The sequence below is a fragment of the Cervus canadensis genome, chromosome 28 (genome assembly GCF_019320065.1).
Source record: "Cervus canadensis isolate Bull #8, Minnesota chromosome 28, ASM1932006v1, whole genome shotgun sequence".
Lineage (NCBI taxonomy): Eukaryota > Metazoa > Chordata > Mammalia > Artiodactyla > Cervidae > Cervus > Cervus canadensis.
In genome coordinates, this window is record NC_057413.1 from 20,573,720 (window position 1) to 20,601,474 (window position 27,755).

Here is a 27,755-nt window from a genome sequence, read left to right on the forward strand (position 1 = left end):
CCCACTTTCTCCCCCAATCCTAGCTCTGAGGCTGTTTGTGATTAAAATATCTACAAAATCTTACAAATTAGTGAGGACCCCAACAATAGTATTATGTGGCCACTTCTATGCATATTTTCCATACTATGAATAATACACTTTAAAGATTTTTGTTAGTTTATTTAGAATAATATTAATAACCCATACATTTAATATGAAAAACTTTTCCCCAAAATAAACAGAGTGGTGAGAAACATAGAGCTTTTTACATATTTTCCAAGTATCTTTCTTGTCTCTTTCACTAGAAGACCACTGGATTTTCAGAAATCACTGCAGATGCTGATTGCAGCAATGAAATTAAAAAGACGCTTGCTCCTTGGGAGGAAAGTTATGACCAACCTAGATAGCATATTAAAAAGCAGAGACATTACTTTGCCAACAACGGTCCATCTAGTCAAGGCTATGATTTTTCCAGGGGTCATGTATGGATGTGAGAGTTGGGCTATAAAGAAAGCTGAGTGTCGAAGAACTGATGCTTTTGAACTGTAGTGTTGAAGAAGACTCTTGAGAGTCCCTTGGACTGCAAGGACATCCAACCAGTCCATCCTAAAGGAGATCAGTCCTGGGTGTTCATTGGAAGGACTGATGTTGAAGCTGAAACTCCAATACTTTGGCCACCTGATGCGAAGAGTTGACACATTGGAAAAGACCCTGATGCTGGGAAAGATTGAGGGCAGGAGGAGAAGGGGCGACAGAGGATGCGATGGTTGGATGGCATCATCAACTCAATGGACATGAATAGCCATTTCCCCAAATAAACAGGGTAGTGAGAAGCATAGAGCTTTTTACATTTTTTCCAATTATCTTTCTTGTCTTTTTCACTAGAAGACCACTGGATTTTCAGATTTGCGTCTGCACTAAAGCTGTTATTTTAATTGAAGTCTATGAAAGTGAAAAAGCCCCCACATAGGTAGGAGTAGTGTTTTTTAATAATCTTTTCAGATAATTGTGGATGTTCATCTTGGATACAAAAGTAAAACTATACAAATTGTAGTTTCTCAAAGGTTGTTTCCAGGGTGGACCTGAAACAATATCATTGACTATTTTCTCTTCTGTTACATTAAAATCTATAAGCCTATTTTGCTCATTGAACATCTGTTGTAGCAATGTAAGATTTTTACAAAGTAATACATTGTTTCACTAAATTATATAGATCTTTCTGCTCATTCATTCTTTTAGGAACAGGTATTTTCCATGAAAAAGAGGATAGTTCAGCTCACACAGAGTTTTCCCTTGGGCCATAGGACTTTGAAATGTAGTAGAAGTGCTCGGTGTGTACTTTCCATGTCATCACAGAAGATACTTTTAAAATGTGTATTTAAGAATGATGATTAGGAAACATAAGCATTTTTATTTATTTTATTATTTTTAATATTTTATTATTTTTATTTTTAAAAATATATTTTATTGAAGGATATTTGATTTATAATGTTAAGTTCTGCTGTGCAGCAAAATGATTCACTTATACATGTGTATATGTATATTCTTTTTCACATTTTTTCCACTTTGGTTTGTTAAGGACAGGTAAGAATTTTTAATGTGTCATTCTGGATGTTTTAAAGCAAAGCAAACCTGGTTATTAGTTTTCTTTTTTCTGCAAGAAAGTTTTGGTGAAAATAATTACTAGTGCAGTTTGCTACCATAGTCTCCATTCCTGCTAAGTTATACATCAAAGCAAATGTCCACATAGTGAGAAGTCAAATAATATCCGAGTGATGCTCTGAAAGTAGCTTTCACCTCAGGGATCTCATGAAAGGGTCTCAAGTGACATCAATGGTTCCATAGACCACACTCTGAGAACTGCTGTTCTGAATGAACCAGGGCATCTTCCATCTGATCCTTGCCTTTGCCTCCTCTTCATTTTGGAAAATGCTTTTTCCTTAGCTGGACCCCATGTCTTCCCAAACTTAACTGAGGGCCCTGCCCCTGGGCTCCTTTAGGAGAGGACTCACCCCCTAGATAGTGATGCCAGAGATGTCCTCAGTCTGGGAAGGGAGGTGGGGGGGACAGCTGCTTTCCCTTTGGAACTGGGAACAGTTTGTACCTGAAGGTGCCAGACACCTTGACTTTGTTACAAACCAGCCTAATATGTCGGAAAAGGCAATGGCACCCCACTCCAGTACTCTTGCCTGGAAAATCCCATGGATGGAGGAGCCTGGTAGGCTGCAGTCCATGGGGTCTTGAAGAGTCGGACACGTCTGAGCGACTTCACTTTCAGTTTTCACTTTCATGCATTGGAGAAGGAAATGGCAACCCACTTGTGTTCTTGCCTGGAGAATCCCACAGACAGCAGAGACTGGTGGGCTGCCGTCTATGGGGTGGCACAGAGTCGGACACGACTGAAGTGACTTAGCAGCAGCAGCAGCAGCAGCAGCTTAATATGTATTCATATCCAGGACAGAAATCTGATAGTGTCTAAGAAAAATATTATTGGCCCTTTCATCTCACATGGTCTAATGCACCTGAATTGAGGCCCACAAATATGAAGAGCAGTCCATTGGAACAGAATATTCTGTGGTGAAAGAATTTTCTATGTCTGTGCTGTCCAGTTAAGTAGCCAGTAGCTACATGAGGCTATTTAGCACCTTTAAGTGACTGAGGTCACTTAGTGCTGAGCACTTTTATTTAAATAGCAGTATGTGGCTACTAGCTGGCATATTGGTCAATGCATACCTAGAATGTTGTTAATTAATCTCCTCTTTCCCCTAAAAGATACTGTGTGACTCAGAGTTGATGCACATTAAAACAATCTTAATATTGAAGTCATGGACTTGTCTGTGCAGGTCTTAGCTATAGCTTTGAAATACAGCATGCTCTGAAAGTTTCTTTAACGTGTATTTTAACAGATAGAGGGTTCAGACATTAGCCAAACCATGGTTTATCACCTTGAGGTCATAACACCTGAAGTGTTCAAAACTGCCCATCACTAGATGTAATCCTTGAGCTCTTGGTGTTTTCCTTAACTTGGTAAACATAAGGACACAGAGAAGTCCTCATTTAGCCCAAGAGAAAGTGTTTATTGAACACAACAGATATCAATACTTGTAGGACTTGCATATAGTTGTAAAGCTGTGAAGCAGAAGATGCAACATTAGAATCCAGCACATTATCACTTTTTACTTACTGCTCCTGCTATACTTTCTTCCCAAATTCAATCAGTTCTGTTTCCCTTCACCCTTGGACCCCTCTCTCCTAGACAAAAATATACACGAATTTTTTACACTTGTGGAATGAAGAGTTTTATGACCCAAAGATTAAAAGCCATTAAAGCATATAAAGCATGTAAATCATTCCTATGTCAATCAGATACAAATATGTGCTTCACAGGATACAAATATATGCCCTTATTCCAATGGAGACACAAACAAATTTTTGGCAAATAGGTAACATGTCTCAATGTTCTTCAGCCAAAGATCACCAGAAGCAAATCTGTGGGCAATCAAGTTGGATTTATACTGGATACAGCGAGAGAGATTACACAACATCAGGGATGATAGTGTCCTTGTAAAGTGTTAGAACACATACAGCCAGGAGTCCCCAGACTCTGAGCTTGGACTAGTACCTCCTGTCAGATCAGTGCTAACATCAGATTAGAAATAAAGTGTACAATAAAAATACTGTGTTTGAATCATCCTGAAACCATTCCTCCCATCCCTGGTCCATGAAAAATTGTCTTCCATGAAATCAGTTCCTGGTGCCAAAAAGATGAGGACCGCTGATATACAGGATGTGGGCTTTGATTTTGAGAAGCTTTTATGCAAGACTGGCTCACTCTAGATTGGGTGTTGTCTGGAAGTGGGGGCAGTTCTATGACTGGGCACCTCATGAGCCTCTGCTCTAGGGAGGGCAGACTAGAGCGAGGACACAGCGGTGACTGGGAGGAGGCAGTGGTCTCTGGATCAGCTCAGGGGGAGGTTTGGTACATGGTGAGGGCACAGGGCTGCCTGGTTGGTCTGAGCTCGGACAGAATGCTGTCGTGTTCTGGTTTTGTCTCTCTGTGTCACGCACTCAGATGTCCTTGTCTGATGCTGATCTTCTGTGAGATGACTTATGTCCAACAGGAGAACAACACAGATGGGTGGTGAGCTCCAGCCCAGCTAGAGGATCAGAATGTACATCCTAGTGTTTGAGCTGAAGGTGATCTGTCAAGTGTTTACAAATGTAAGGGATTTTCATGTAATTTTTGAAAGCATTATTTATCAGAACACAAGAGATTTGAAAAGATACTCAAGCATATACAAAAATAAATAATGCATGTTCTTCCCCTCATTCCCCATTCACTCAAGTCCTCTACTCAGAAACAATTGCAGTTAGAAATTTCTCATTTTACTTTGCAGTTAGAAATTTCTCATTTTACTTCCCAGAAAAATATACTGTTCATTAATCAATACTGTTAGATCAGTAAAAGAGCTCAGGCCACAGCCTGGGAGAAATTATTACAAATTCACATATCTGATAAAGGACTTGTTTTAGAATATACATAGAACTCCTCAACTCAACAAAATGAAAATAACTTTTAAAAATAAAGTTTGAACAGACACCTCTTCCAGAAGATATAACAATGGAAATGTATATGAAAAGATGCTAAACATCTTATGTTGTTAGGAAAGGTAAATTACAAAGACAGTAATGTGCATCACACCTGATGGAACATCTACAGTCCAAGAACTGGTGATGGCAAGGTTGGAGCAGCAGAAGGACGTAGAGCAGCAGAAACCCTCACTCACTGGGGCAGGAATAGGAAGCAGTGCAGTCACGAGAAATGAAAGTTAGCAGTTTCTAACAAAGCTACACAGAAACTCTCCATCCTGTCTACTGATCAATCTAGTATTTCTCCAACTCATTTGAAAACTTATATTTGCACAAACCTCTGCACACCAATGTGTATATGAGAACGCCCCTTAAGTGTGGGCTGCACATAGTGACTTTCTTCTAAAGACTACAGAGTGAAAAGTGGGGAAGTAAAAATAGAAGTTCCCCAAGAAACCTGGGAAATGTACCTTAGCCAGGTGATGAAGTGAGCTTTTTAGTGATATCCCAGTGGACAGTGTATACCCTTGGTGATTGGAGAATGTCACTTATCTCTGTGACCCTCTTCCCCAAAACCCTTTGCCCCAGTCAAATCAAAAGATGTTCTACTATATCTCTGAGCAGTACTCCCCAAAACATCAGTCATCAAAAGCAAGAGAAGTCTGTGTGACTGTCACTGCCAGAGGAGCCTGAAGGGGACACCGTTCAGACTTAATATGTGTCTTTGATAGGATCCTGGGTCAGGTTAAAGGAAAACTAATGAAGTTCAAATAAATTCTGGAGTTTAGTAACACTGTATCAATATTGGTCCTCAGCTGTGAGGAATGCATGATGGTGGTATAAAAAGTCCTCACAGAGTGTGGGATATATAGTAACTCTCTACTAACTTTACTGCTTTGTTGTAAACCTCAAACTATACTAAAATGCAAACACATTTTAATATCAAGTAGAAACAAACAGGAAGTGGAAGAAGAGATTTTCAACTGTTAAGTAGTTAGAATAGGGAAAAGGAGTCCAGAATGGCGGTGGCTAAAAGACCTGGAAGGGAAAAGCCCGCGAAAATAGAACAAAGGAAGGCCCCAGGACTGGAGTGAGAACCTCAGGTAAAATAAACAACACTCCTGGCTGGCCCAGTTTACATAGGATAGGCCCAGGGAAAGAGAAACATATAAAAAGAGAAGCCAAAGCTCTCTTCTCTCTTTCTCTCCCGCGTGATGGGGCACTCTTCTCTTTGCATCTTTTGATCGACGTGCCTTCACGCCTCAAAGATGGATTTTCCTGCTATTACCTAAATAAAATAGAGCTGTAACACTGAGCTATAACTCTGATTTATTTAAGAGCTATAACACTGTCCGTTCGAGACCTGAGAGCTATAACACAGGGTCTGTCCCTGTCTGTCTCGGGTCTGTCCAAGACCCGAGAGCTGTGACTCGCCAAAGGGGCTTTAATGTCCGTCACTCCAAATTTTTGTTGTGACGAGACAAAGAACCGAGGAGCCTACACTCGCCTGACATCTACGATGCCGTGACTCGGGTTTAACCCGGCTGAAACAACCTCCACGCGGAAGAGGCCAAACGCAGCAAGAGGCCAAGTCAGCGAAGCTCCCGCGAAGAAGTGGAACGTGAAGAAAACCCAGCCAGGGGAAGGCTCCTCGTGCTGGAAACCGGAGCAGTGAAAAACGAACTCCGCAGAAAGCCCACGCAGCTCAGCCTCAGATTCCAGAAGACCTCTGGTTAAGGTAGGAGGTCCTCGCTGATATGGCTGGAGGGACATGTCTAACGAAATCTTAACTCCTTTACAATCTCTCGTTTCTTCTTTCCTCGAGCACCCCCCCCGCGAACAGGCGGGCGGCAGTGGGCGCAACTGAGGGACTCTGGAGAGGCCACTCTTCAGTACTTCCCAAAGGCGCTATCTGCTGGGCCCCAGGAGCTGTTACCCAAGCCGGTGGGGGTTCTTCTGTCCTTACTCTTCTCTGTGCCAAAAAAATCAGACCAATGAAAACTGGGGCCGGGGGGGGGGGGTGCGGAGGAGGGGGTGGCTATGAAGGGAATTCCTTGGCATGTTTTTCCCACTGCTTTTTCCTCCTGTCCTTCAGCTCTCTCTCCCGGGACTCGAGCCCGACCAAAACCCAGGATGCCCGGCTCAGGCTCTGAGGTCTTATTGCAAAAATTCAGTGAGAGACAAAGCGATAAGTGGGAGGTGGCTTCGCTAGAATTCAGAGAGAAGCACCCGTTCTACAGGCTACAGGCCACAGAATGTGGCCCGGCCAGGTTTTGCCAGCAGGGTGAATTCATATGCTAATGAGCGGGAGGATCATCCCAGCCATTGGGGAACCACCCACCCCTCTGTCTTTTTATTTTTATGTAGTATACACTTTATTACTTTGTACTAATGCATTCATATTACAAAGGCAACTTAATGGAAGTATGTTTCTTTTGATATTTGAATAATCCGAAAGAACACAAACAGAACTGCGCATTAAAAAACTCATTTTGATAACAGAAGACAAGTTCAACAACAACAAAAAAATCTTCCTTTCTTACAGGTAGACATAGAAGTGGATTTAATTCGGTTTTCTTTATAACACCCTCCAAAGACAAAAGCAGCTTAAGATCTAATTAAAATGAATAAAAAATTTGTTTATTAAACTACTGGTCTTCGGCACCATTTTCTGTTTTCTGTTGTTTTGATGGAGGTTCTTCTTCGTCTCTTTCTTCTCGTGCTCTTTTTACTGCTCCAGATGCACCATTTGCATCATGTTCATCATCACTATCAAATTTAGTTTTCTTGCCCTGAAACTGTACTCTTCCTTTAGCAGACCCAGCCTGGGCAGCTTTATTTCCCTTTCCTTTTCCTTTAAATCTGTGACCTTTTGACTTCCATTTATTTAGAGATTCTTGTTGATTTTCTATTATTTTTTTCAGTGCTTTTTTTCCCACATCTCCTTCTAATAATACTTCCCAGGTGACTTCTTTGTTCCTTAGTTGTAGGTTACCATTATTGGCCTCTTTTGCTTTATCCAGTGCTTCCTTAGCTTTTTCTTTAAATAGAGTTATTCCCTCTTTGACTCCTCTGACAAAGTGTATCCATTTTATTTCACCATGATTTGAGAAAAGGGTGTGCAAATCTTCTCTACACGTCTGATCATCTAACTCTCCTGAAAATTTCAGCAAGCAGCCAATCTTTTCTTCTAGAGATTTCATTTCAGCACTTTCTGCTAGCTTTTGTTTTTCTTCTTGCTCTTGTTTAGCTCGTAATTTAGCTTCCATTTTATTTTGCTTTCTTTCTTCATTTTTTTTGGTGAAGTAATCTTCCTTGAAAAGTATTAGCAGGTCTGTGTCTTTGTACTTCTGGCCAGGGGTCTCGACAAACTTTTTAGCTGATTCAATACTATCAAATACAGCAAATATTGAACCCTTAAATGCTTTGTGCAACGTTCTTCTCATCTGAATATTTAGTACTTGACCTTTATTTTCCAACCATTCTTTTATGTCATCAAGAGCTGCATCAGTTGGGAAGCCTTTAATATAAACAGATCTGTTTTTTACATCATTTTTATACTCATCAGTCACTTCAGGGAGGGGTTTGCTGGGAGATCTTCTAATTTTAGTTTTATCTTCACTTACTTCCATGAGTTCTGCCTTTGATTTGCTCAGGGCCTCTACTATTACATTAAAGTCTGTCGTGAAACGGTTTAACCTATTAAACTTTATCATTATCTCCAAAGGAACCCAGCCTTCATCCCGTTTGATCTGTTCCTTTAAAAATTTGTCCCATGGCAAATTGAAGTCTCCAAAATAATACTCAATTTGATGACAGATTTTGGCCTCCAGAGCAGCCATTTTTTCATTATCACCATTTTCAGCCATTCTGGCTATCTTGCAGTTCCTGGCCCCACAGAGACGCCCCACACAGTCCCTAGCAGCGTCTGCACTCCTCTCCCCTCTGTCTTTTGACAGTGCCTTGGAGCTGTTCTGCCACCTCTGGGTGTGGCTTATAGATTGGGGATTAAGGTTTACCTGAATTTGACTTGTCATCTTGGACCCAATTGATTTTAATCATTATGCGTTATGCCCTTGTGCCGTCATTCTTTCAAAGGTTGTGCTCTGACCCCTTTCCCTCCTGTTTCAAGCTCCTTTCCTCAGCCCCATCAAGGCCCATAATGTTGCCTCTACAGTCTTCTAGAGGGACAACCAGAAAATAGCTGGCCTTGGGAGGGAAGTACTGTATAATACCAACCCCTTAATCCTACCTAGCACTGGTCACGCTGGAGACCTTGGGGACGCCCAAACTCCAGCCCGGGGGTCCCAGGAGGTCATCACGCCTTGACCTGCCTAGGGATCTGGTCCTCAAAAGGTTGTCACTCAGTCTGCCTGAGGATCTGCACCCTGACCCGGGGACGCCTGGCTCTCAGGTTGTGACAGTACTGGGTAGGATAAGCCTATTAGTTTTTTTCTTTTTCTTTTCCTCCCTGTCATGACTGTCTTTCAGATGGGAAATAACCAATCCACTTCCCGGCAGACACCCTTGAGATGCATCCTTGATAACTGGAAGCTGTTCGATCCTCTAACTCTGAGGAGGAGTGGTTTAAAATTTGTTTGTGCCACTGCGTGGCCACGGTATCCACCGAGGGATGAGGAACACTGGCCTGAGGATGGGACTTTAAATTACAATACCATCCTGCAATTAGAATTATTCTGCAAAAGACAAGGGAAATGGACAGAGATCCCCTCTGTCCAAATTTTCTTCAGACTAAGAGATATGAAGGAACTCTGTCTTAAGTATGAGATTGTTGTGTGCCCTAAAAGTGAGCCCACTAGGCAAATGGTGTTAGGCACAGGAAACCAAGAGAAAGAACCCCCCCCGCCCCCCCCGGTGAAGGCTCACCTTCCACAGCTCCCAAGTTGCCTGGTGCTTCTTCCTTGTATCCAAGCGTGCCCCCATATCCGGGAGCACCCCCTCCACAAAAGCCAGCTCATGTATGTCCCTTAGTTGAAACTGGAGGAGAATTCGGACCAACCCGAGTCCATAAACCCTTCTCCCTCTTAGAACTAAGACAGATCAAACAAGACCTGGGAAGCTATACAGATGACCCAGGCAAATATATTGATCCATTCCAACATATTACCTTGGCCTTTGACTTGATGTGGATGGGCATCATGGTCATATTTAGTCAAACTTTATCTGACCCTCAACATACTAGGGTCTTAAAGGAAGCCGAGAGGTATGCAACAGGGCTTCACATGTCAAGCGATAGATACCCAGTAGGGGAAACTGCAGTCCCCTCCTCCAGTACTAACTGGAATTATATTGACCCTGAGCACATCTGGGAAAGGGATCATTTTTTAATCTGTGTGAAGGCAGGACTGAAAACAGCCCAGCAAAATAATCAGCTATGCCCAGGTCTCAGCAATAATTCAGGAGCCCAATGAGAACCCCATTGCCTTTCTGGAAAGGCTAAAAGAGGCCCTCCAAAAGTTTACCAATTTGGACTTAGACTCTTACGAGGGACAGGTGATTTTAAAGGACAAATTCCTGTCCCAATGTGCATCAGATACCAGAATTAAGTTACAACAGCTACAGCAGCAGGACTCTGCTGCCTCTTTAGATGAGATGGTCCAGACAGCCACCAATACCTTTTATAGCAGAGAACAGGAGAAGGAGGCCAAGGCCCAGGAGAGGGAGAGAAAGAGAGACAAGGCATGCCCAGATGCTGGCTGCCCTCCAGGGAAGCCCTATGGCACACCCCGATTCCTTGAATGACCAGGCAAATGCCTAATCTGTAGACAGGCAGGGCAATGGGCCAAAGAGTGTCCTAACCGTGACAGGTCTCCTAGAACTTGCCACAAATGCCATCAACTGGGACATTGGGTGGCACTCTGAACTCGGGACCCAAGAACCTCAAGGTCAAGCGCCAAGCCTTCCCTCACGATGGTTCAAGAGGACTGAAGTGGCCCGCTCCAGCCAGCCCGCCTGTCACAGATAACCATCACGGGGCTGGAGCCAAGGGTGCAACTGGATGTGGCAGGTAGGTCCGAGAATTTCTTGGTTGACACAGGGGCCACCTACTCTGTCTTGATCTCCTACTCCGGAGCCTTCTTCCAAACCTGTACCATTATGGGTGCTACAGGAAAAGCAACTACTAAAAGATTCACCCAAGCACTTCTTTGTTGCTGGGATGGACAGATATTTTCCCACCAGTTTCTGGTGGTCCCTGAGTATCCTACTCCCTTAATGGGAAGAGACATACTCACTAAACTGGGGACCACCTTTGTGATGGGAAGCTTTTCAGCCCCTAGGGCCCTACAGCTTCTGGTTACTACTGAAGAACCCATTACACCTTCTCCAATTAGAGAGAGAACAAAGACTATGGGAGGACAAAATTAACCCCCAGGTGTGGGACCAGGGGATCCCTGGATGAGCCCATCAAGCTGAACCGGTCATCATTGTCCTCCGAGATCACACTCGGATTCCTAACTGGAAACAATATCCTCTCAAAAGAGAAGCTTGGGGAGGGGGTGGAATACAGCCTTTAATAAATAAATTCCTTGCTTGTGGGCTATTGGTCCCCACCAGTTCACCATGTAACACCCCAATCCTCTCAGTAAAGAAAAAGGACGGAACCTGGCGAATGGTTCAAGATCTCCGGATCATAAATGAAGCTGTAGTCTCCCTCCATCCCACAGTACCGAATCCCTATGTAATCTTGGGAGAAATCGCACCCAGTGCTAAGTGGTTTACAGTCTTGGATCTCAAAGATGCATTTTTTTTGCCTACCACTGGCTAAAGAATCCCAATATCTTTTTGCCTTTGTGTGGGAGGCCCCAGGAGAAAAACACCAACAGATGACTTGGACAGTACTACCACAGGGGTTCAGAGACAGCCCCCACTTGTTTGGACAGGCCCTTAGCCGGGATCTCCTAGATCTGGACCTGGGACCTAATGGGAAAATATTACAATATGTAGATGACCTACTAATCTGCTCTCCAGATGAAAAAAGTGCCCAACAACATGCAATTCAGGTTCTAAGCTTTTTGGTAGAAAGGGGATATAAAGTCTCCCGTGCTAAGGCACAGATGGTTGAGACAAAGGTCACTTACCTGGGAGTTCACATTACACATGGATCCAGGAGGCTGTCCTCTGATCGGGTACAAGGAATCCTCCAGTTGCCCTCCCCCAAGACTTGAAAACAATTGCGAGCTTTCCTGGGGCTAACTGGGTACTGTAGAATCTGGATACCCAACTATGGTCTAATTGCCCAGCCCTTATATAAAAGCTTAAAGAGATGAGATGATTCAACCCCATTGATGTAGGAACTCCTCAAAAGAAGGCAGAGGCTACACTAAAACAAGCCTTAACTCAGGCACCTGCCTTGAGGTTGCCAGATCCAAAAAAAAGCATTCCAACTTTATGTCCATGAAAGAGAGGGAAGAGCCTTGGGAGTGTTAACTCAAAGGTTGGGATCTGAGCTCCAGCCTGTAGCTTACTTATCCAAGAGACTCAATCCAACTGCCCAAGGCTGGCCTCCCTGCCTTCGAAATCTTGCAGCTATTGCAATCATGATAGAAGATGCTTTAAAACTCTCCTTTGGGGGCAAACTATTTTTACCAGTCACCACAACTCCTAAATGGGAGAGGCCATTTATGGATGTCTGATCAAAGAATCCTCAGATATCAAGTGATACTGATGGAAAATCCAGGCCTCACTATATCCCCTTGTGAGGTTCTTAACCCAGCTTTCCTCCTTCCTACCCCCGAGGGTTCTCTCTCCTTTCACTCCTGTCTAGAAACCTTGGACCACTGGACAAAACCCCGAGAGGGATTGTCAGAAGATCCTCTGACCAATCCTGAGGAAATCTGGTACACTGACGGAAGCAGCTTTGTCTTGGATGGAAAAAGAAGAACCGGATATGCAGTAGTCTCCAATTCTGAGATCATAGAGGCTAAGCCTCTGCCACCAGGTACCTCAGCCCGGTTAGCTGAGCTCATAGCTCTGACTCGAGCTTTAGAGCTGGGAAAAGGGGAAAAAAAAAAAAAAAAGCCACTTACACTGACTCCAAGTATGCCTTTCTGGTGCTACATGCACATGTTGCTATTTGGAAAGAAAGGGGCCACTTGGCCACCCGAGGGTCCCCAATCAAAGACGGTGATGAAATCTTAGGCTCTTGGAGGCAGTCCATCTGCCCAGTGAGGTTTCAGTCTCCCACTGTAAAGGACAGCAAAAAGGGAGCACTGAAGTGGCATGAGGGAACCAAGCAGCTGACCAGGCAGCTAAGAGAGCAGCGTTACAGAACCATGACCTAATAGGGTTTGCCACGTTAGTTCCACAGACTAACTCACCAGAAACTCCTTCATATACTGAAGGTGAGACTCTTAAAGCTAAGAGTGAGGGCTTTCAAGAAGATCATAAGGGGTGGCTCCAAAAGGAGGGGCTCCTTTTTCTGCCTGGGAACCTCCAATGGAAGTTGGTTAACTCCTTACGTGCCACCACTCATTTAGGAGAAAAGGCCCTCCAAAGATTACTAGAAAGGTCTTTCAGAGGAACAGGATTCCAAACAACTATAGGACAAGTGGTCTTCTCTTGTCCCACTTGCCATTAAACAATCCCCAAGGAGCTCGAAGACCCCAGCTGGTCCAGCCCATCCAACGACATGGGGCCTATCCAGGAGAGGACTGGCAGATGGACTTCACCCAGATGCCAGTTTCTCAAGGGTATAAATACCTATTAGTTATGATAGATACATTCACAGGATGGATTGAAGGCTTTCCCACCCGGACTGAGAAGGCTGAGGAGGTGGTAAAAAAAACTGATCCATGAAATCATTCCAAGGTTTGGTCTGCCCAGGTCATTACAAAGTGACAATGGAACATCATTTACTTCTAAGATCACCCAAGGAGTCTCTAAAGCATTGGGCATTACTTATTATGTCCATTGTGCCTGGAGGCCTCAATCTTCAGGAAAAGTAGAAAGAGCCAGTCAATTCTTAACTCAGCGATAAAAAAGATAACTCAGGAGACCTCCCTGGGATGGAAGGAGGCTTTACCAATAGCTCTCCTCTGCACCCATATTGCCCCTAAGGAACAGGTTAGTCTTAGTCCTTATGAGATGCTATATGGGAGACCTTTGTTTATGTCAATGACCTCTTCCTAGATCCAGAGGTTCAGACCCTCCAGTCTTATACCATGGCCATTGGGCAATTCCAACAGGATATATGCTTGTGGGGTATGAACCAGGACCCAAAAGACTCTAAGGAGTCCCCACTATAGGCTCCAGGGACTCAAGTCCTAGTTAAAGTCTGGAAAGATGGGTCCTCAAAGGCTCAACTCAAACCCACATGGAAGGCCCTACCCTGTAATACTTTCTACTCCCACAGCAGTCAAGGTGCCAGGGCATGACTCCTGGATTCACTACTCATGAGTCAAGCCATGGAAGAAAACAGAAGAGGACACTCAATACACCTGTGAGCCCCTGGGAGATCTCAGATACCTATTCAGAACTATAAATGCGTGCCATTCTAATAAACAACCCCAAAATCTGGTCTCTGGGGATAAGATTTCTCAAGACAGCTCTAAAGAGCCAACACAGCTTGGCAGAGATAATACTCCAAAACAGACAGGAGATAGATCTTCTGATCTCTGAACAAGGAGAGACTTGAGCCATGCTGGCGATGTAAATTTGAAATTGGCTAATGCCCCTACCTGTCCTTGTTATGCCACACTGATGCTGCTTATGATTGTTCCATGTACTGTCAATTGGCTAACCTGTCCTGTCTCTGCCCAGGCCAAGCTGCAACATGCAGCGCCAGTTCAACAAAGTTATAAAACTACAGCCGACCACGGAAAATATCACTCACCCTTAGATGGACACCACTATGAGGACTCTGAGGCTTGAGACTAGCAAGAGGGGGAAGCCCAATACTCCTCGCCATCCCAGTTCATCAGGAAGTAGCCAGAAAGACCTCAACGCCCCTATTCCCAAAGAATTGGGCCTCTCATCTCTTGAGGGGGGAATGTTAGGTAGTTAGAATAGGGAAAAGGAGTCCAGAATGGCGATGGCTAAAAGATCTGGAAGAGTAAAGCCCGCGAAAATAGAACAAAGGAAGGTCTGAGGACCGGAGTGAGAACCTCAGGTAAAACAAACAGCACTCCTGGCTGGCCCAATTTACATAGGACAGGCCCAGGGACAGAGAAACATAAAAAGGAGCCAAAGCTCTCTTCTCTCACTCTCTCCCGCGCAATGGGGTGCTCTTCTCTTCGCGTCTTTGGATCGACGTCTTTGGATCACACCTTGAAGATGGATTTCCCTGCTATTATCTAAATAAAATAGAGCTGTAACACTGAGCTATAACACTGATTTATTTAAGAGCTATAACACAGCCCGTTCAAGACCTGAGAGGTATAACACGATCTGTCCAAGACCCGAGAGCTGTGACCTGCCGAGGGGGCTTTAATGTCCATCACTCCAAATCTTTGTTGTGACAAGACAAAGAACCAAGGAACACACATTCACCTGAAAATACTTTATCTCTTCTGTGAGCCAGTGCTGGTTTGTGAAATGTTTGCTATCAGCTCACAGTAAGAAACAAACAGACATTGAAAGTGAGTGTAAGCAAGTAAACTTCTACCTTATCTTGACCCAAACTGGAATTGCCAAGAAAAAGATGAGCATTTTTATCATATGACTGGATCTGCTAAGACTGCTGGATTATTAGTTCTCCATGGGCCAGAGATTATAGTTTGGTGTCTAAACTAGTATTTTTAAAAGATGTTTGTGTGGTTCACATGTAAATTGATGAATTTTATAGATACTTTCCCCAGCAAAATGCATATACAGAGAAACACAAAAGTTAACATGTAATAAAGTAAAAGTTGCTCAGTTGTGTCCAACTCGTTGCAACCCCATGGATGCCATGGAAGCCCATGGACTTCTCCAGGCCAGAATCCTGGGGTGGGTAGCCTTTTCCTTCTCCAGGGTATCTTCCCAACCCAGGGATCGAACATGTAGTAAGATGTCAGTATATATGTAGGCATCCCATGAGGACTTATAGGTCTTGTTCTAAGCCTGGAAAGAGACAACAGCAGGGAGAAGACATTTTAAGTAATCATTTCATCATTCAGAAATGTACTCTAATTATTTGAGAGTATAAACGAGTAGACAGAGCTGGACCTCAAAACAACATCACAGAAGAAGCTGAAAGATGTCATTTATAAGTTACTTACTCATTCATCCAACCAGACTGGTTACAAAGTAGCAGATTAAGTTCTGATCTAGATCACTGCCCCAAAAATAGAAATTTGTCTTTCTTTCCCCTCCTTCACCCTCTTCCAACCCCAGATTCTATAGCCTCTCCCAAGTTAGGGCTTCCCACATCAGTCAGTAAAGAATCTACCTGCAATGCAGGACACCTGGGTTTGATTTCTGGGTTGGGAACATCCCCTGAAGAAGGAAATGGCAACCCACTCCAGTATTCTTGCCTGGAGAATCCCATGGACTGAAGAGCCTGGGATGCTATTGTCAGTGGGGTTGCAAGAGTCGGCCGTGACTTAGTAAAGTAAACCACCACCACCACACTTGGTAGTAGACAGAGACCACCTTCCTCCATCAGACAGAAAACCTTGCTTCCAAACATTCCAGCAGGTTGAAAGCCTGAGGCTCCACCAGGCAGGTGACCACATGCTGGACTCTGAGTCAGGACATGGTGACACAGGCTGGAGCTGGGCTGAATGCTTTGGCACACACGGTGGAGGTGGCAGTGTGTTGTCCAGGTGTCAGGAGCAGCAGAGACAACAGGTCTAGCCACAGGGCCCATCGTCCAGCATCAGGGCTGACAGTGCTGTGAACAGTGGTGTCTGTGCCCACCTGCAGGGCATGGGTTCTTATGTGGGACCTGACCCGGGTGGAATTGTTGATTCTGTTCCTGGATGTGTAGCCTCAGGGCTGTTTTGAGGCTTTCTCTGAAATGAAACAAAACCACAAGTCTGTATCTCTCTGTTCCATTTAGAACAATTTGAAATCCTTTTTTCCCCACAGAAAACTACATAAGAATACCATGTAGGGAAAATCTCAGAAAGCAAGGATTCAGAGACTTTTCCTTCTGCTTTACTATGACTGATATACAATATTGAGTCAGTTTATGGTGTACAGTTGTTGATTTGATACATTTCTGTACTGCAAAATAATCACCACCATAGATTTATCTGACAACTGCACCATGTCACGTAATTATCTCTTCTGTGTGTGTGTGGAGAAAATTTAGATCTTAGCAACTCAGAGACCTTATGCTGAGCTGATAATCACTTCCTGAGTTTTCCACCTGTTGATAGCACATGGTAGAAACAACATGTAATGCCCACCAAATGTTTTGTCTCTTTCCTCTCAGGAAGAACATTTAACTGTATGTTTAAGACTCCTCCCCACCTTGATCATTCTCTGATCACTGACGTCAGTGGATCCCAGTCTGCCTGAACCTCAGCACTGCTTGTAGATGAGAGGGTAACAGGCAAGAAGGCCAGGGGTCTCCAAACGGAGGAAATAGGCTGCAAGTGCCAGACATTTTTAATCTCTCTTAAGCGGCAGGAGGAAACAAACTAGCAATACTTTTTTCCTTCTCTACACAAATTTAAAAGAAAGTTTCTCTTAAAATGCTGTGTTGCCATGACACCTGGTTTCACCTGAAGCTAACTATTCTCAAACCTTGAGTTAACCAATACATTTTTTCTTATGGAAATATTTCTCTTAAGTTATGTTAATGTGCTATGCATTTACCCCAAACTCTGTCTTCAAGTGGGTTCCGCCAAATGGCTCAGAACCTACTTGACAAACCAGTATGTTATACTCAGATATTGTTCCCCTAATCTATGTAAACAAAACTATTTGTTTGGTAATCTGCCCTTCTACAAGATTCAAGTCAATCATTTTATGACCTGGGATGAATCATCTGGTACCAAGATTATCACAAAATGCATTATGGGTGAGGGGCCTGGTGCCATTCTGAGTTTTAAGACATTCCTTTTTTTTCATTAACAGACTGCTCGTGGCTATATAACATCCAGCTAAAGACTAGCAGGTGGGTACTCTTTCTGCCCCCTTCTGATGCCTATGTCAGAAGCTTTCTCTATCTCCTTTATACTTTAATAAAACTTTATTACACAAAAGCTCTGAGCGATCCAGCCTCATCTCTGGCCCCGGATTGAATTCGTCTCCTCTGGAGGCCAAGAATCCTGGCGTCTTATCATTCAGCAACAACCTTTCATAGAGATTGTTACACAATACTCAGGACTTTTCCCAGAAACCCACATCTCAGGATGTTGGGCATGGAGTCCGGGAATTCCTTATGAACGAGCCCTATGGGTAAGGCTGGTGCACAGCCATGTGGGCATCCTGGTTTATGTTCTTGCAACTACCTGTGAGATCTGAAGATCAACACCAACCAGGTTATAAGTCTGTTTCAGACAGTCTGTCTCTAAGAAGGGTGCAGGCAAGTCCTGTGCACACAGAAGATCAGGATCCCATTCCATGTGCTGTCTAGACTCGGTGTCAGAACCATGCTGTCTCCTCCTCAGGTGTGTTGTCTGATCAGCTCCCATGGGGTCGGGGGTCCAGGGATCAGTCCTTGTCTTTCCCCTTCTGTAGCCAATTCTCCCCTCATCTGTGACATCATCTTCTCAAGGCTTTAAACATCATTTATATGGTGTTACCTATTTCATCAACAATCTCAGATATGCAGATAATACCATTCTAATGGCAGAAGTGAAGAGGAACTAAAGAGCCTCATGATGAGGGTGAAGGAGGATAGTGAAAGAGCTGGCTGAAGACTAAATATTAAAAAAGCTAAGATCTTGGCATCCGGCACCATTACTTCATGCAGATAGAAGAGGAAAATGCGGAAATAGTGGTATATTTCCTCTTCTTGGGCTCTAAAATCACTGCAGATGATGACTGTAGCCATGAAATCAGAAGATGATTGCTTCTGAGAAGGAAAGCTATGAGAAAACTAAACAGTGTGTTGAAAAGTAGAGACACGACTCTGCCAACAAAGGTCCCTAGAGTCAAGACTGTGGTCTTCTCAGTGGTCATGTATTGTTGTGAGAGCTGGACCATAAAAGAAGGCAGAATGTCAAAGAATTGATACCTTCAAATTGTGGTGCTGGAGAAGACATCTGAGAGTCCCTTGGACAGCAAGGGGTTCAAACAGAAGAATCTTAAAGGAATTCAACCTTGAATACTCATTGGAAGGACTGATGCTGAAGCTGAAGTGCCAGTATTTTGCTCATCTGATGTGAACAGTTGACTCATTGGAAAAGTCCCTGATGCTAGAAAAGATTGAGGGCAGAAGGTGAAAACGGTGTTACAGGATGACATGGCAAGATGGCATCACTGATGCAATTGATATAAACTTGGGCAGAATTTGGGAGATGGGTGAGGAACAGGGAGGCCTGGAGTGCTGCAGTCCACGAGATCACAAATAGTTGGACACGACTGGGTGACTGAACAACAACCTCTTCCATCTATTTCTCGTCAAGTCATCTCACATAAACCCCAGGCTAGTAAACCCAACTCAGTTGCCACTTTCCTAAACTGGATGTTGATGGTGATGCCTCCTCAAATATGCCCCTTCCAGAGTCCCCTCATTTCCACAGTGGGCGCCCCACATGCCTAGATGCAAATCTCAAATTTTGTGGTATCCTTCATTCTTTTTCATGATTCAGATTTAATCCACTAGGAAATGCTGTAAAATGCATTTTCAGAATATATCAAGAATCCACTCACTCACCATTATCTTCCCTGCTCACACCCCAGACAAGCACCAGCATCCCCACCCTGGACCCAGAGCTGTTTCCTACAGTTTCCTCTACGCCTCCCTCGCCCTTCACCTCCTGACTCTGCACAGCAGCCTGACTGACACTTCTAGAGAGCAGTCATACCAGGTCCTCTTCTGTTCAAATCATCCTATAACTTCATATCTTACTGAGAGAAAATCAACCCCCTTCTAACATCCTGGAGGCACACAGGATCTGGCCCATCATTGGATCTCATCTCAACTTCTGGCTCGTCCAGCCACACCTGCCTCCTGGTTCTCCCTTGAACACAGACACTCTCCTGCTCTCATGCATTTGCACTGGAGGCTCCACTGCCTGGAGAGATCCTCCCCCAGACATCCTCGTGGACATTCCCTCATGTCCTTCACATCTTTACTCAAAGGTCACTTTCCCAATGAGACCCACTGTCCACCTTTCCTGTCCCCACACACTTATATGCTGGGTCAAAGTCCTCAGAGCACTTACCAACCTCTAAAGGAAACACTTCCCTTCTTACTAGTCTCCTGGTACACACTCTGCCCCTTCCGCCTAGAACACACTGCACATGGCTGAAAAGGTTTGTTTTTGGCTCACTGAGTTCTCCTAGATGCAAAAAGAGGGTGTCATGTTTCTGTCACACAACAAATATCAGTTCAGTGAATGGTCAGTGTAAAGCACTTCCTTATTCTAGATACAGTGTCTTTATTGATGTGACCTCAGGCCACATGCTGTCTCGTGGCAGTTAAGCAGAACATCCATTCGCACTGACCTCAGTGCTGCCTGTATTTTACTAACAAAGGCTGATCTCCCTTCCCCCCCACACCAATCAGCCTGCACACACACTCTTTATCTCTTCAGAAAGGAAGATTCTTTGCTTCCTGCTCCTGTGTTCAACCTGCTGTGATTTTATTAGGCTCTGCTTTCTAAATCCATGAGTTGAGATGGGAGCCAACAGTCCTTAGAAGATGTAAGGGCAGAAGAGGGGGCAGACTGCAGAGAAGAGAGAAGTCCAGCAAGAATTAAGTTAAGATATGAAACGATTGGGTCCCTTCTCTTTGTAAGTTCCAGCATGTGGTTCCTTTAAAAAGATGGAGAAAAGCTGGAAAGGCGAGTCCAGCAAAATCTCTAAAAGGAGTGCAAGAGCTGGACAACTCTGACATGTCTCTCTTAGAACCACTAAGAATCCTGTGTGCACGGACCCCATGGACTTGTGGGGACAATGACAGGCAAAGTGACCCCTGCTACTGTCAGAGATGAGGTCACCCAGAGAGGAATGAGATCAGGACTCCACGTGAAAAAGAACAGTCATTACACCAACAACAAGGATAGCAATAACTAAATAAGCAAAATATAAACACTACAAAAAAGAAAGAAAGAAAGAATGGAGCTAAGGATTGGACCAAGGCCTGAGCCTAGGATAACCATTTAAGACACCCACCCTGTCCATGGTCCTGGAGTTACAAGGTTGAGGTGACTTCTGAGTCCATGATCACAGATCCTTGGTAGGACAAGCATTCACTGAAGGGACAAGGACAAAGGAATGGAGAAGAGGGCCCAGATCAGGAGTGACCATTGTCAAAGCCCACTAGGCACTGATCACTGACTGCGCACAGGCCCTGTCCACACTCAGCTCCTCACAGCCTCCTCCTGTCCCTCCTGCAGCTGACTTAGTACAAAAACAGGTGGATGAATCTGGAAGGTTCTCGGTGTTTCAATTTATTTCCCCTTTCAAACTTTAGGAATCCTCACCTTTATTATCCAATCCCCTTTCATGGCACCAGTTAGAAAAAATAAATTTATATATACAGATTTTATTTTCAATAAGGAAATAAGACATCATTACTTAGTGCATGTGAACCAAACACAGAGATGCAGACTATCCAGCTCTGTCTCTGCTGGAGCAGGACAGTGGATGAGGGAGGAGAACACAGGTCAGGGTGGGGAGGGGGCACGGTGGGCATGGGTGGGCAGTTTTCCCACCTCCCCATGTTACGCTAATAGGAGCACAGACACATTCAGATGCAGCTGCAGAAAGAGGGGTCCTGGGATCTGACGTCACAAAGTGGAACCGAGCATCACTCAGTCCTCACAAGGCAGCTGTCTCACACTGTGAGAGAAAAGAATCAGGAACCAGTTCAGGTCAGTCATGTAAGGGCTGGCATTCTCCACAGCCCACCACAAGCTCACATGTCCCACTCAAAGATCCCTGCTGCCCAATGTGTCCCCTCTGCCCCAATCCCCCTTCCAATCTAGACCCTCTAGGGTCTCACCTTTAGGAACCATGAGAGACACATCAGAGCTCTGGGCACTGTCACTGCCTGGGGGAGAACAAGACCAGGACGTGGTCAGAACCCACAGGAGAGAAACTAGAGAAGGAACATTGAGGAGGGTGAGCCGTCCAGGGCTTCCTGTCCACCCTCACAAGGGTCTCAGGAACCACCACCTCCATTCTTACTTGCAGCCTGGGTGTAGGTCCATCCTTTTTCACCTGTGAGAAGAAAATACCATGTGAGAGGCCAGGGAGAAGGCTGAGTCATGAGATCCTAGAGCAACCCCTAGTCCTGGACCCCAGAGAACTTTCTGGAACTGTGGTCAAAACTCATGATAGGATCAGGAACACAGAGAAGGGAGCTGTGTACGAACTGGGCCACCTATCCTCCTGGAGGACTGTACTCAGCAAGGATCTCCCTCTGACCTTCAAGTGTGGGAAACCTGGTCCCCAGCTGGAATTAGGAAGGTGAAAAATTTCTCTTTCATTTTCACACGTGCTTTAGAAAAGAAAAATGTTAGCATCAGCTCCGTACTCCACGAGTGTGTGGAGCATACTTTGCAGTAACCAGGCAGGTAAAGTTCTACCTGGGCTTGAAACCCCCAGCGAGACAAGAAAACTCAGATCCCTCCCTCCCTTCCCTACCTGAGCGCTTCTTCCTCCAGATCACAGCCCCAGCCACCACAGCCACCACGAGAAGACCCAGGCCAACAATGATGCCCATGATGAGGAAGGAGGTCTGAGCAGGTTCTGTGGAGGAAAGGGAAGAGGCCCTGACCTCAGCTTGAGTCCTGACATTGCTGAACTGTATCCAGAAGGGCTCCTGCTTTATCTGAGAGGAAGCTTCAGTCCCATCTCCCTCCTTACCCCATCTTAGTGTGAGGGGCTCCTGAAGCCCCTCGTGCTGCACACGGCACGTGTATCTCTGCTCCTCTCCAGAAGGCACCACCAGGGCCGCCCACTTCTGGAAGGTTCCATCTCCTGAAGGCCTGGTCTCCACAAGCTCCATGTCCTGGGTCTGGTCCTCCCCATTGTGCTGCCAGGTCAGTGAGATCTCCTCAGGGTAGAAGCCCATGGCCCAGCACCTCAGGGTGACCTCATGGTCAGAGATGGGGTGACGGGTCACATGTGCCTTTGGAGGGTCTGAGGTAGAAGAATCAGATAATTCACCGTGTGTGTTACTTTCATGGGTCACTGAAGCAGCATCGTGTCACCACCCTGAGAAAGGACAGAACAGTGATTTTTTTCCCCAGCTTTACTGACGTATACTTAACAAAAACTGTACACATTTAAAGTGTACTACATGTTGCTTTGATATATATCTACACTGTGAAGGTAATTAATGCATTCATCAACTTACCTTATGTGTGTGTCTGTTTGACAGGGGTGATGAGAATGATTAAGATCAATTTTAAAGTATACAATATAGGATTATTATTAACTATAGTCACCAGGCTGTACATCAGATCTTCAGATGTCTTATGAACTTTTTTACCCTCTGAGCTATGGAACATTCAAGACCATGGTGTTGAAAAAAGCAGCAGAAGAGCTAGATAACAGCCTCAACTCAGGGATGATCTATATTAGTTCTTGGAAATTTCTAGAATGAGAGACTAGGATAGGAGCTCTAAAAATGGGAGGGGGAAAATACAGACTGGTGGAGGCTGAATGACTCAGAAAAGCTGGAGTCAGGCCTCCTTAGATGCTCTCAGGGTGAGAACATGTCTTGAGAGAGAAAGTCAGGGATCACAAGATTGTGGCCAGGGTCAAAGGGCACCGCTGACCAGCTATTTCAGGGATGGTTTGTTTCCTGCTTCTTCCTTAAAGACTGTGGATTCCTTAATTGTCCTTCAGAGAAGTGGGGCCACTGGTGACTGTCTTGTACAGAATATGAAAACTTGGGCGGATTCCTCACTCTCCTGACAAGAACCTGGGGCGCTGTTCCCACAGGGACCCCATTTTCCTCCCCTCGTGGGAAGCCAGCTCCAGCCCGAGGGGAGATCAGGGGGGCCCCGCCCCCCTCGTACCTGCGCGCAGCAGCGTGTCCTTCCCGTTCTGCAGGTATCTGAGGAGCCACTCCACGCACTCGCCCTCCAGGTAGTTCCTCTCTCTCTCCACATTATCTGCCGCCTCCCACTTGCGCTTGGAAATCTGAGCCGCCGTGTCCGCCGCGGTCCAGGAGCGCAGGTCCTCGTTCAGGGCGAGGTAATCTCTGCCGTCGTAGGCGTCCTGCCAGAACCCGCGGAGGAGGCGCCCGTCCGGCCCCACGTAGCAGCCGTACATCCACTGGAAGGTGTGAGACCCTGACCCGCCCCGACCACCCGCGGTGATTAAACCCAAACTGAAAATGAAACCGGGTCAAGCCCCGCCGGCTCCTCCCGGGTGGGGGTGCCCGGCGTGTTCCGCAGTGTTGGGGTGACCCTCGGACCCGCAGACTCGGGGCGACCCCGCCCGGTCCCTGGGGGTGGGGGCCGTGACCCGGACCCGGGCCCGCGTCGCTCACCGGCCTCGCTCTGGTTGTAGTAGCCGCGCAGGGTGTTCAGATCCACTCGGAAACTCTGTGCGGTGTCCTTGGCTATCTGCGTGTTCCGATCCCAATACTCGGGCCCCTCCTGCTCCATCCACGGCGCCCGCGGTTCCTCCCTCGGATTCGGAGCGTCGCTGTCGAATCGCACGAACTGCGTGTCGTCCACGTAGCCGACAGAGATGAAGCGGGGCTCCCCGAGGCCGGGCCGGGACACGGCGGTGCTGAAATACCTCAGGGAGTGGGAGCCTGGGGGCGGGGAGGGGTGAGACTCGACCCGACCTCCTCCCGGCGCGGATCCCAGGTCCGAGGGACGGGGCCAGTGAACTGGTAGCGGTCGAAGACAGGCCCGACATTCGGAGGGGGAAGAGAAGAGGGGTCGAGAGGCAAGGGAGGGATAGGACGGGACAGGGGGTAGGAAGCGGGTCTGGGCAGGGCGTCGGCGTCGCCCCTTCCCCGGGGTACTGCCCCCCAGACTCCCGGGACGTCCCCTCGCCCCTCTCCGCAGAGGCCGTTCCCTCCCGACCCAACACTCACCAGCCCGGGTCTCGGTCAGAACCACGACCCCCGAGAGAAGCAGGAGGAGGATTCGCGGTCCCATGACCGGCAACCTCTGGGTCTGGGAAGGGCTTTATAACCTGGAACCGAGGAGACGCTGATTGGGTTTTCAAGAAATCGGGCACCCATTGGCAGTGAGAACTGGAGCCGCATCATGAGTGTCCAGGCAGGAGGGCTCAGCACAGGTTGTGAGAGAGAAAGTGAAACTCGGGGAGACGGGGAATCCCCAACACGGAGCGTCCCAGCCCCTGACTCCGCCCTTGACCCTGAGATCCTGAGCGGCTTGCTCTCTCCAGGGACCTGGGACTTTGCCCTGATCCCTCCCCTCCTGCTTGGTAGGATGTTCAAACTACCGAATAATCGCACTCATCTCACACGCTAGCAAAGTAATGCTCAAAATTCTCCAAACCAGGCTTCAACAGTGCATGAACCGTGAATTTTCAGATGTTTAAGCTGGATTTAGAAAAGCCAGAGGAGCCAGAGATCAAACTGCCAACATCCCCTGGATCATCGAAAAAGCGAAAGAGAAAACATCTACTTCTGCTTTATTGACTATGCCAAAGCCTTTGACTGTGTGGATCACAACAAACTGTGAAAAATTCTTCAAGAGATGGGAATACCAGACCATCTGACCTGCCTCCTGAGAAATCTGTATGCAGGTCAAGAAGCTACAGTTAGAACTGGACATGGAACAACAGACTGGTTCCAAATTGGGAAAGGAGTACATCAAGGCTGTATATTGTCACCCTGCTATACTCTATACTGTCACCCTGTATACTGTCACCCTACATTTAACTTACTTGTAGAGTACATCATGTGACATGCTGGGCTGGATGAAGCACAAGCTGGAATCAAAATTGTCAGGAGAAATATCAACAACCTCAGATATGCAGGTGACACCACCCTTATGGCAGAAAGCAAAGAGGAGCTAAAGAGCCTCTTGATGAAAGTGAAAGAGAAGAGTGAAAAAGTTGGCTTCAAGCTCAACATTCAGAAAACTAAGATCATGGCATCTGGTCCCATTACTTCATGGCAAATAAATAGGGAAACAGTGGAAATAGTGGCAGACTTTATTTTTTGGCTCCAAACTCACTGCAGATGGTGACTGCAGCCATGAAATGAAAAGATGCTTGCTACTTGGAAGAAAAGCTACAACCAACCTAGACAACATATTAAAAAGCAGAGACATTATTTTGCCAACAAAGATCCATCTAGTCAAAGCTATGTTTTTTCCAGTAGTCATGTATGGATATGAGAGATGGACTGTAAAGAAAGCTGGGCACTGAAGAATTGATGCTTTTGAACTGTGGTGTTGGAGAAGATTCTTGAGAGTCCCTTGGACTGCAAGGAGATCAAACCAGAAAATCTGAAAGGAAATCAGTCCTGAATATCCATTGGAAGGGCTGATGCTGAAGCTGAAGCTCCAATACTTTGGCCACGTGATGTAAAGAACTGATTCATTGAAGAAGACCCCTATGTTGGGCAAGATTGAAGGCAGGAGGAGAAGGGGATGACAAAGGATAAGATGGTTGGATGGCATCACCGATTTGATGGACATGAGTCTGAGCAAGCTCCAGGAGATGGTGATGGACAGGGAGGCCTGGCATGCTGCAGTCCGTGAGGTCACAAAGAGTCGGACACAACTTATGATTGAACTGATGTGAACTCCCCTCCTGAACCAAGAACTCTTTGTCTCACTGTCTCCCCGAGTCATAGCTCTGAGGCTGTTTGTGATTTTGATTAAAATACCTACACAATCTTACAAAATAGTGTGGACCCCAAGGATAGTATTTTCTGACCACTTCTGTGCATATTTTCCACACTACAAATAATACACTTTAAAGATTTTTGTTAGTTTATTTAGAATAATGTTAATAACACATGTGTTTAATATAAAGAATGATTTCCCCAAATAAACAGGATAGTGAAAAGCATAGAGCTTTTTACATTTTTTCCAAGTATCTTTCTTGCCTTTTTCATTAGAAGACCACTGGATTTTCAGGTTTGCATCTGCGCTGAAGCTGTTATTTTGATTGAAGCCTATGAAAGTGAAAAAACCCACATATACGTAGGAGTAGTATTTTTTAATAATTTTTTCACATAATTGTGGATATTCATCTTGGATACAAAAGTAAAACTATACAAATTGTAGTTTCTCAAAGTTTTTTTCCACAGTGGACCTGAAACAATATCACTGACTATTTTCTCTTCTGTTACATTAAAATCTCTAAGCATGTTTTGCTCATTAAACATCTGTTGTAGCAATGTAAGATTTTTACAAAGTAATACATTGTTTCACTAAATTATACAGGTCTTTCCTCATCATTCATTCTTTCAAGTAACAGTTGTTTTCCATGAAAAAGAGGGTAGTTCAGCTCACACAGTTTCCCTTGGGCCATGGGACTTTGAAATGTAGTAGAAGTGCTCAGTGTGTACTTTCCATCTCATCACAGAAGATACTTTTAAAATGTGTATTTAAGAATGATGATTAGGGAACATAAGCATTTTTATTTATTTTATTTTAAAAATTTATTTTATTGAAGGATATTTGATTTATAATGTTAATTTCTGCTGTACAGCAAAGTGACTCACTTATACATGTGTATATGTATATTCATTTTCACATTTTTTTCCATTTAGGTTTATTCAGGACAGATAAGAATTTTTAATGTGTCATTCTGGATGTTTTAAAGCAAACCTGATTATTAGTTTTCTTTTATTATGCAAGAAAATTTGGGTGAAAATAATTACTAGTGCAGCTTACGACCATAGTCTCCATTACTGTTAAGCTATACATCAAAGCAAATGTCAACATAGTGAGAAGTCAAATAATATCTGAGTGATGCTATGAAAGTGGTTTTCACCTCAGGGATCTCATGAAAGGGTCTCAAGTGACATCAAGGGTTCCACAGACCACACTCTGAGAACTGCTGTTCTGAATGAACCAGGGGGTCTCCCAACTGATCCCTGCCTTTGCCTCCTCTTTTTTTTTTTGCCTCTTTAGAACATGCTTTTTCCTGAGCTGGACTCCCTGCCT

The 27,755-nt window shown here is 45.1% G+C and overlaps 2 protein-coding genes across 12 annotated transcripts in view; both read right to left on the minus strand.

Annotated features, from left to right (window-relative positions):
* Positions 1–27,755, minus strand: part of LOC122429686 (BOLA class I histocompatibility antigen, alpha chain BL3-7-like) — a 199,148-nt gene that overhangs the window by 132,519 nt on the left and 38,874 nt on the right. The window contains exons 2-9 of one of the 11 annotated variants that reach the window (XM_043450237.1): positions 24,140–24,409; positions 23,664–23,939; positions 22,504–22,779; positions 22,282–22,386; positions 21,823–21,855; positions 21,638–21,685; positions 21,117–21,145; positions 15,610–15,630 (exon numbers count right to left, since the gene is read on the minus strand). The exons of 1 other annotated variant lie outside the window; for it this stretch is intronic. In XM_043450237.1, the coding sequence (XP_043306172.1) occupies positions 15,625–15,630; positions 21,117–21,145; positions 21,638–21,685; positions 21,823–21,855; positions 22,282–22,386; positions 22,504–22,779; positions 23,664–23,939; positions 24,140–24,409 (1,043 nt within the window). In that variant the 3' untranslated portion in view covers positions 15,610–15,624. Of the gene's footprint in view, positions 1–14,945; positions 15,631–21,057; positions 21,475–21,548; positions 21,686–21,822; positions 21,856–22,281; positions 22,387–22,503; positions 22,780–23,663; positions 23,940–24,139; positions 24,410–24,697; positions 24,790–27,755 lie in introns of those variants that run through there. 9 more of the 11 variants (XM_043450248.1, XM_043450238.1, XM_043450236.1 and 6 more) reach the window with 9 other exon arrangements.
* Positions 6,924–8,504, minus strand: LOC122429689 (lupus La protein homolog). Its single transcript, XM_043450251.1, has one exon. The coding sequence runs from the start codon at positions 8,436–8,438 to the stop codon at positions 7,218–7,220; it is 1,221 nt and encodes a 406-aa protein (XP_043306186.1). The 5' UTR covers positions 8,439–8,504; the 3' UTR covers positions 6,924–7,217.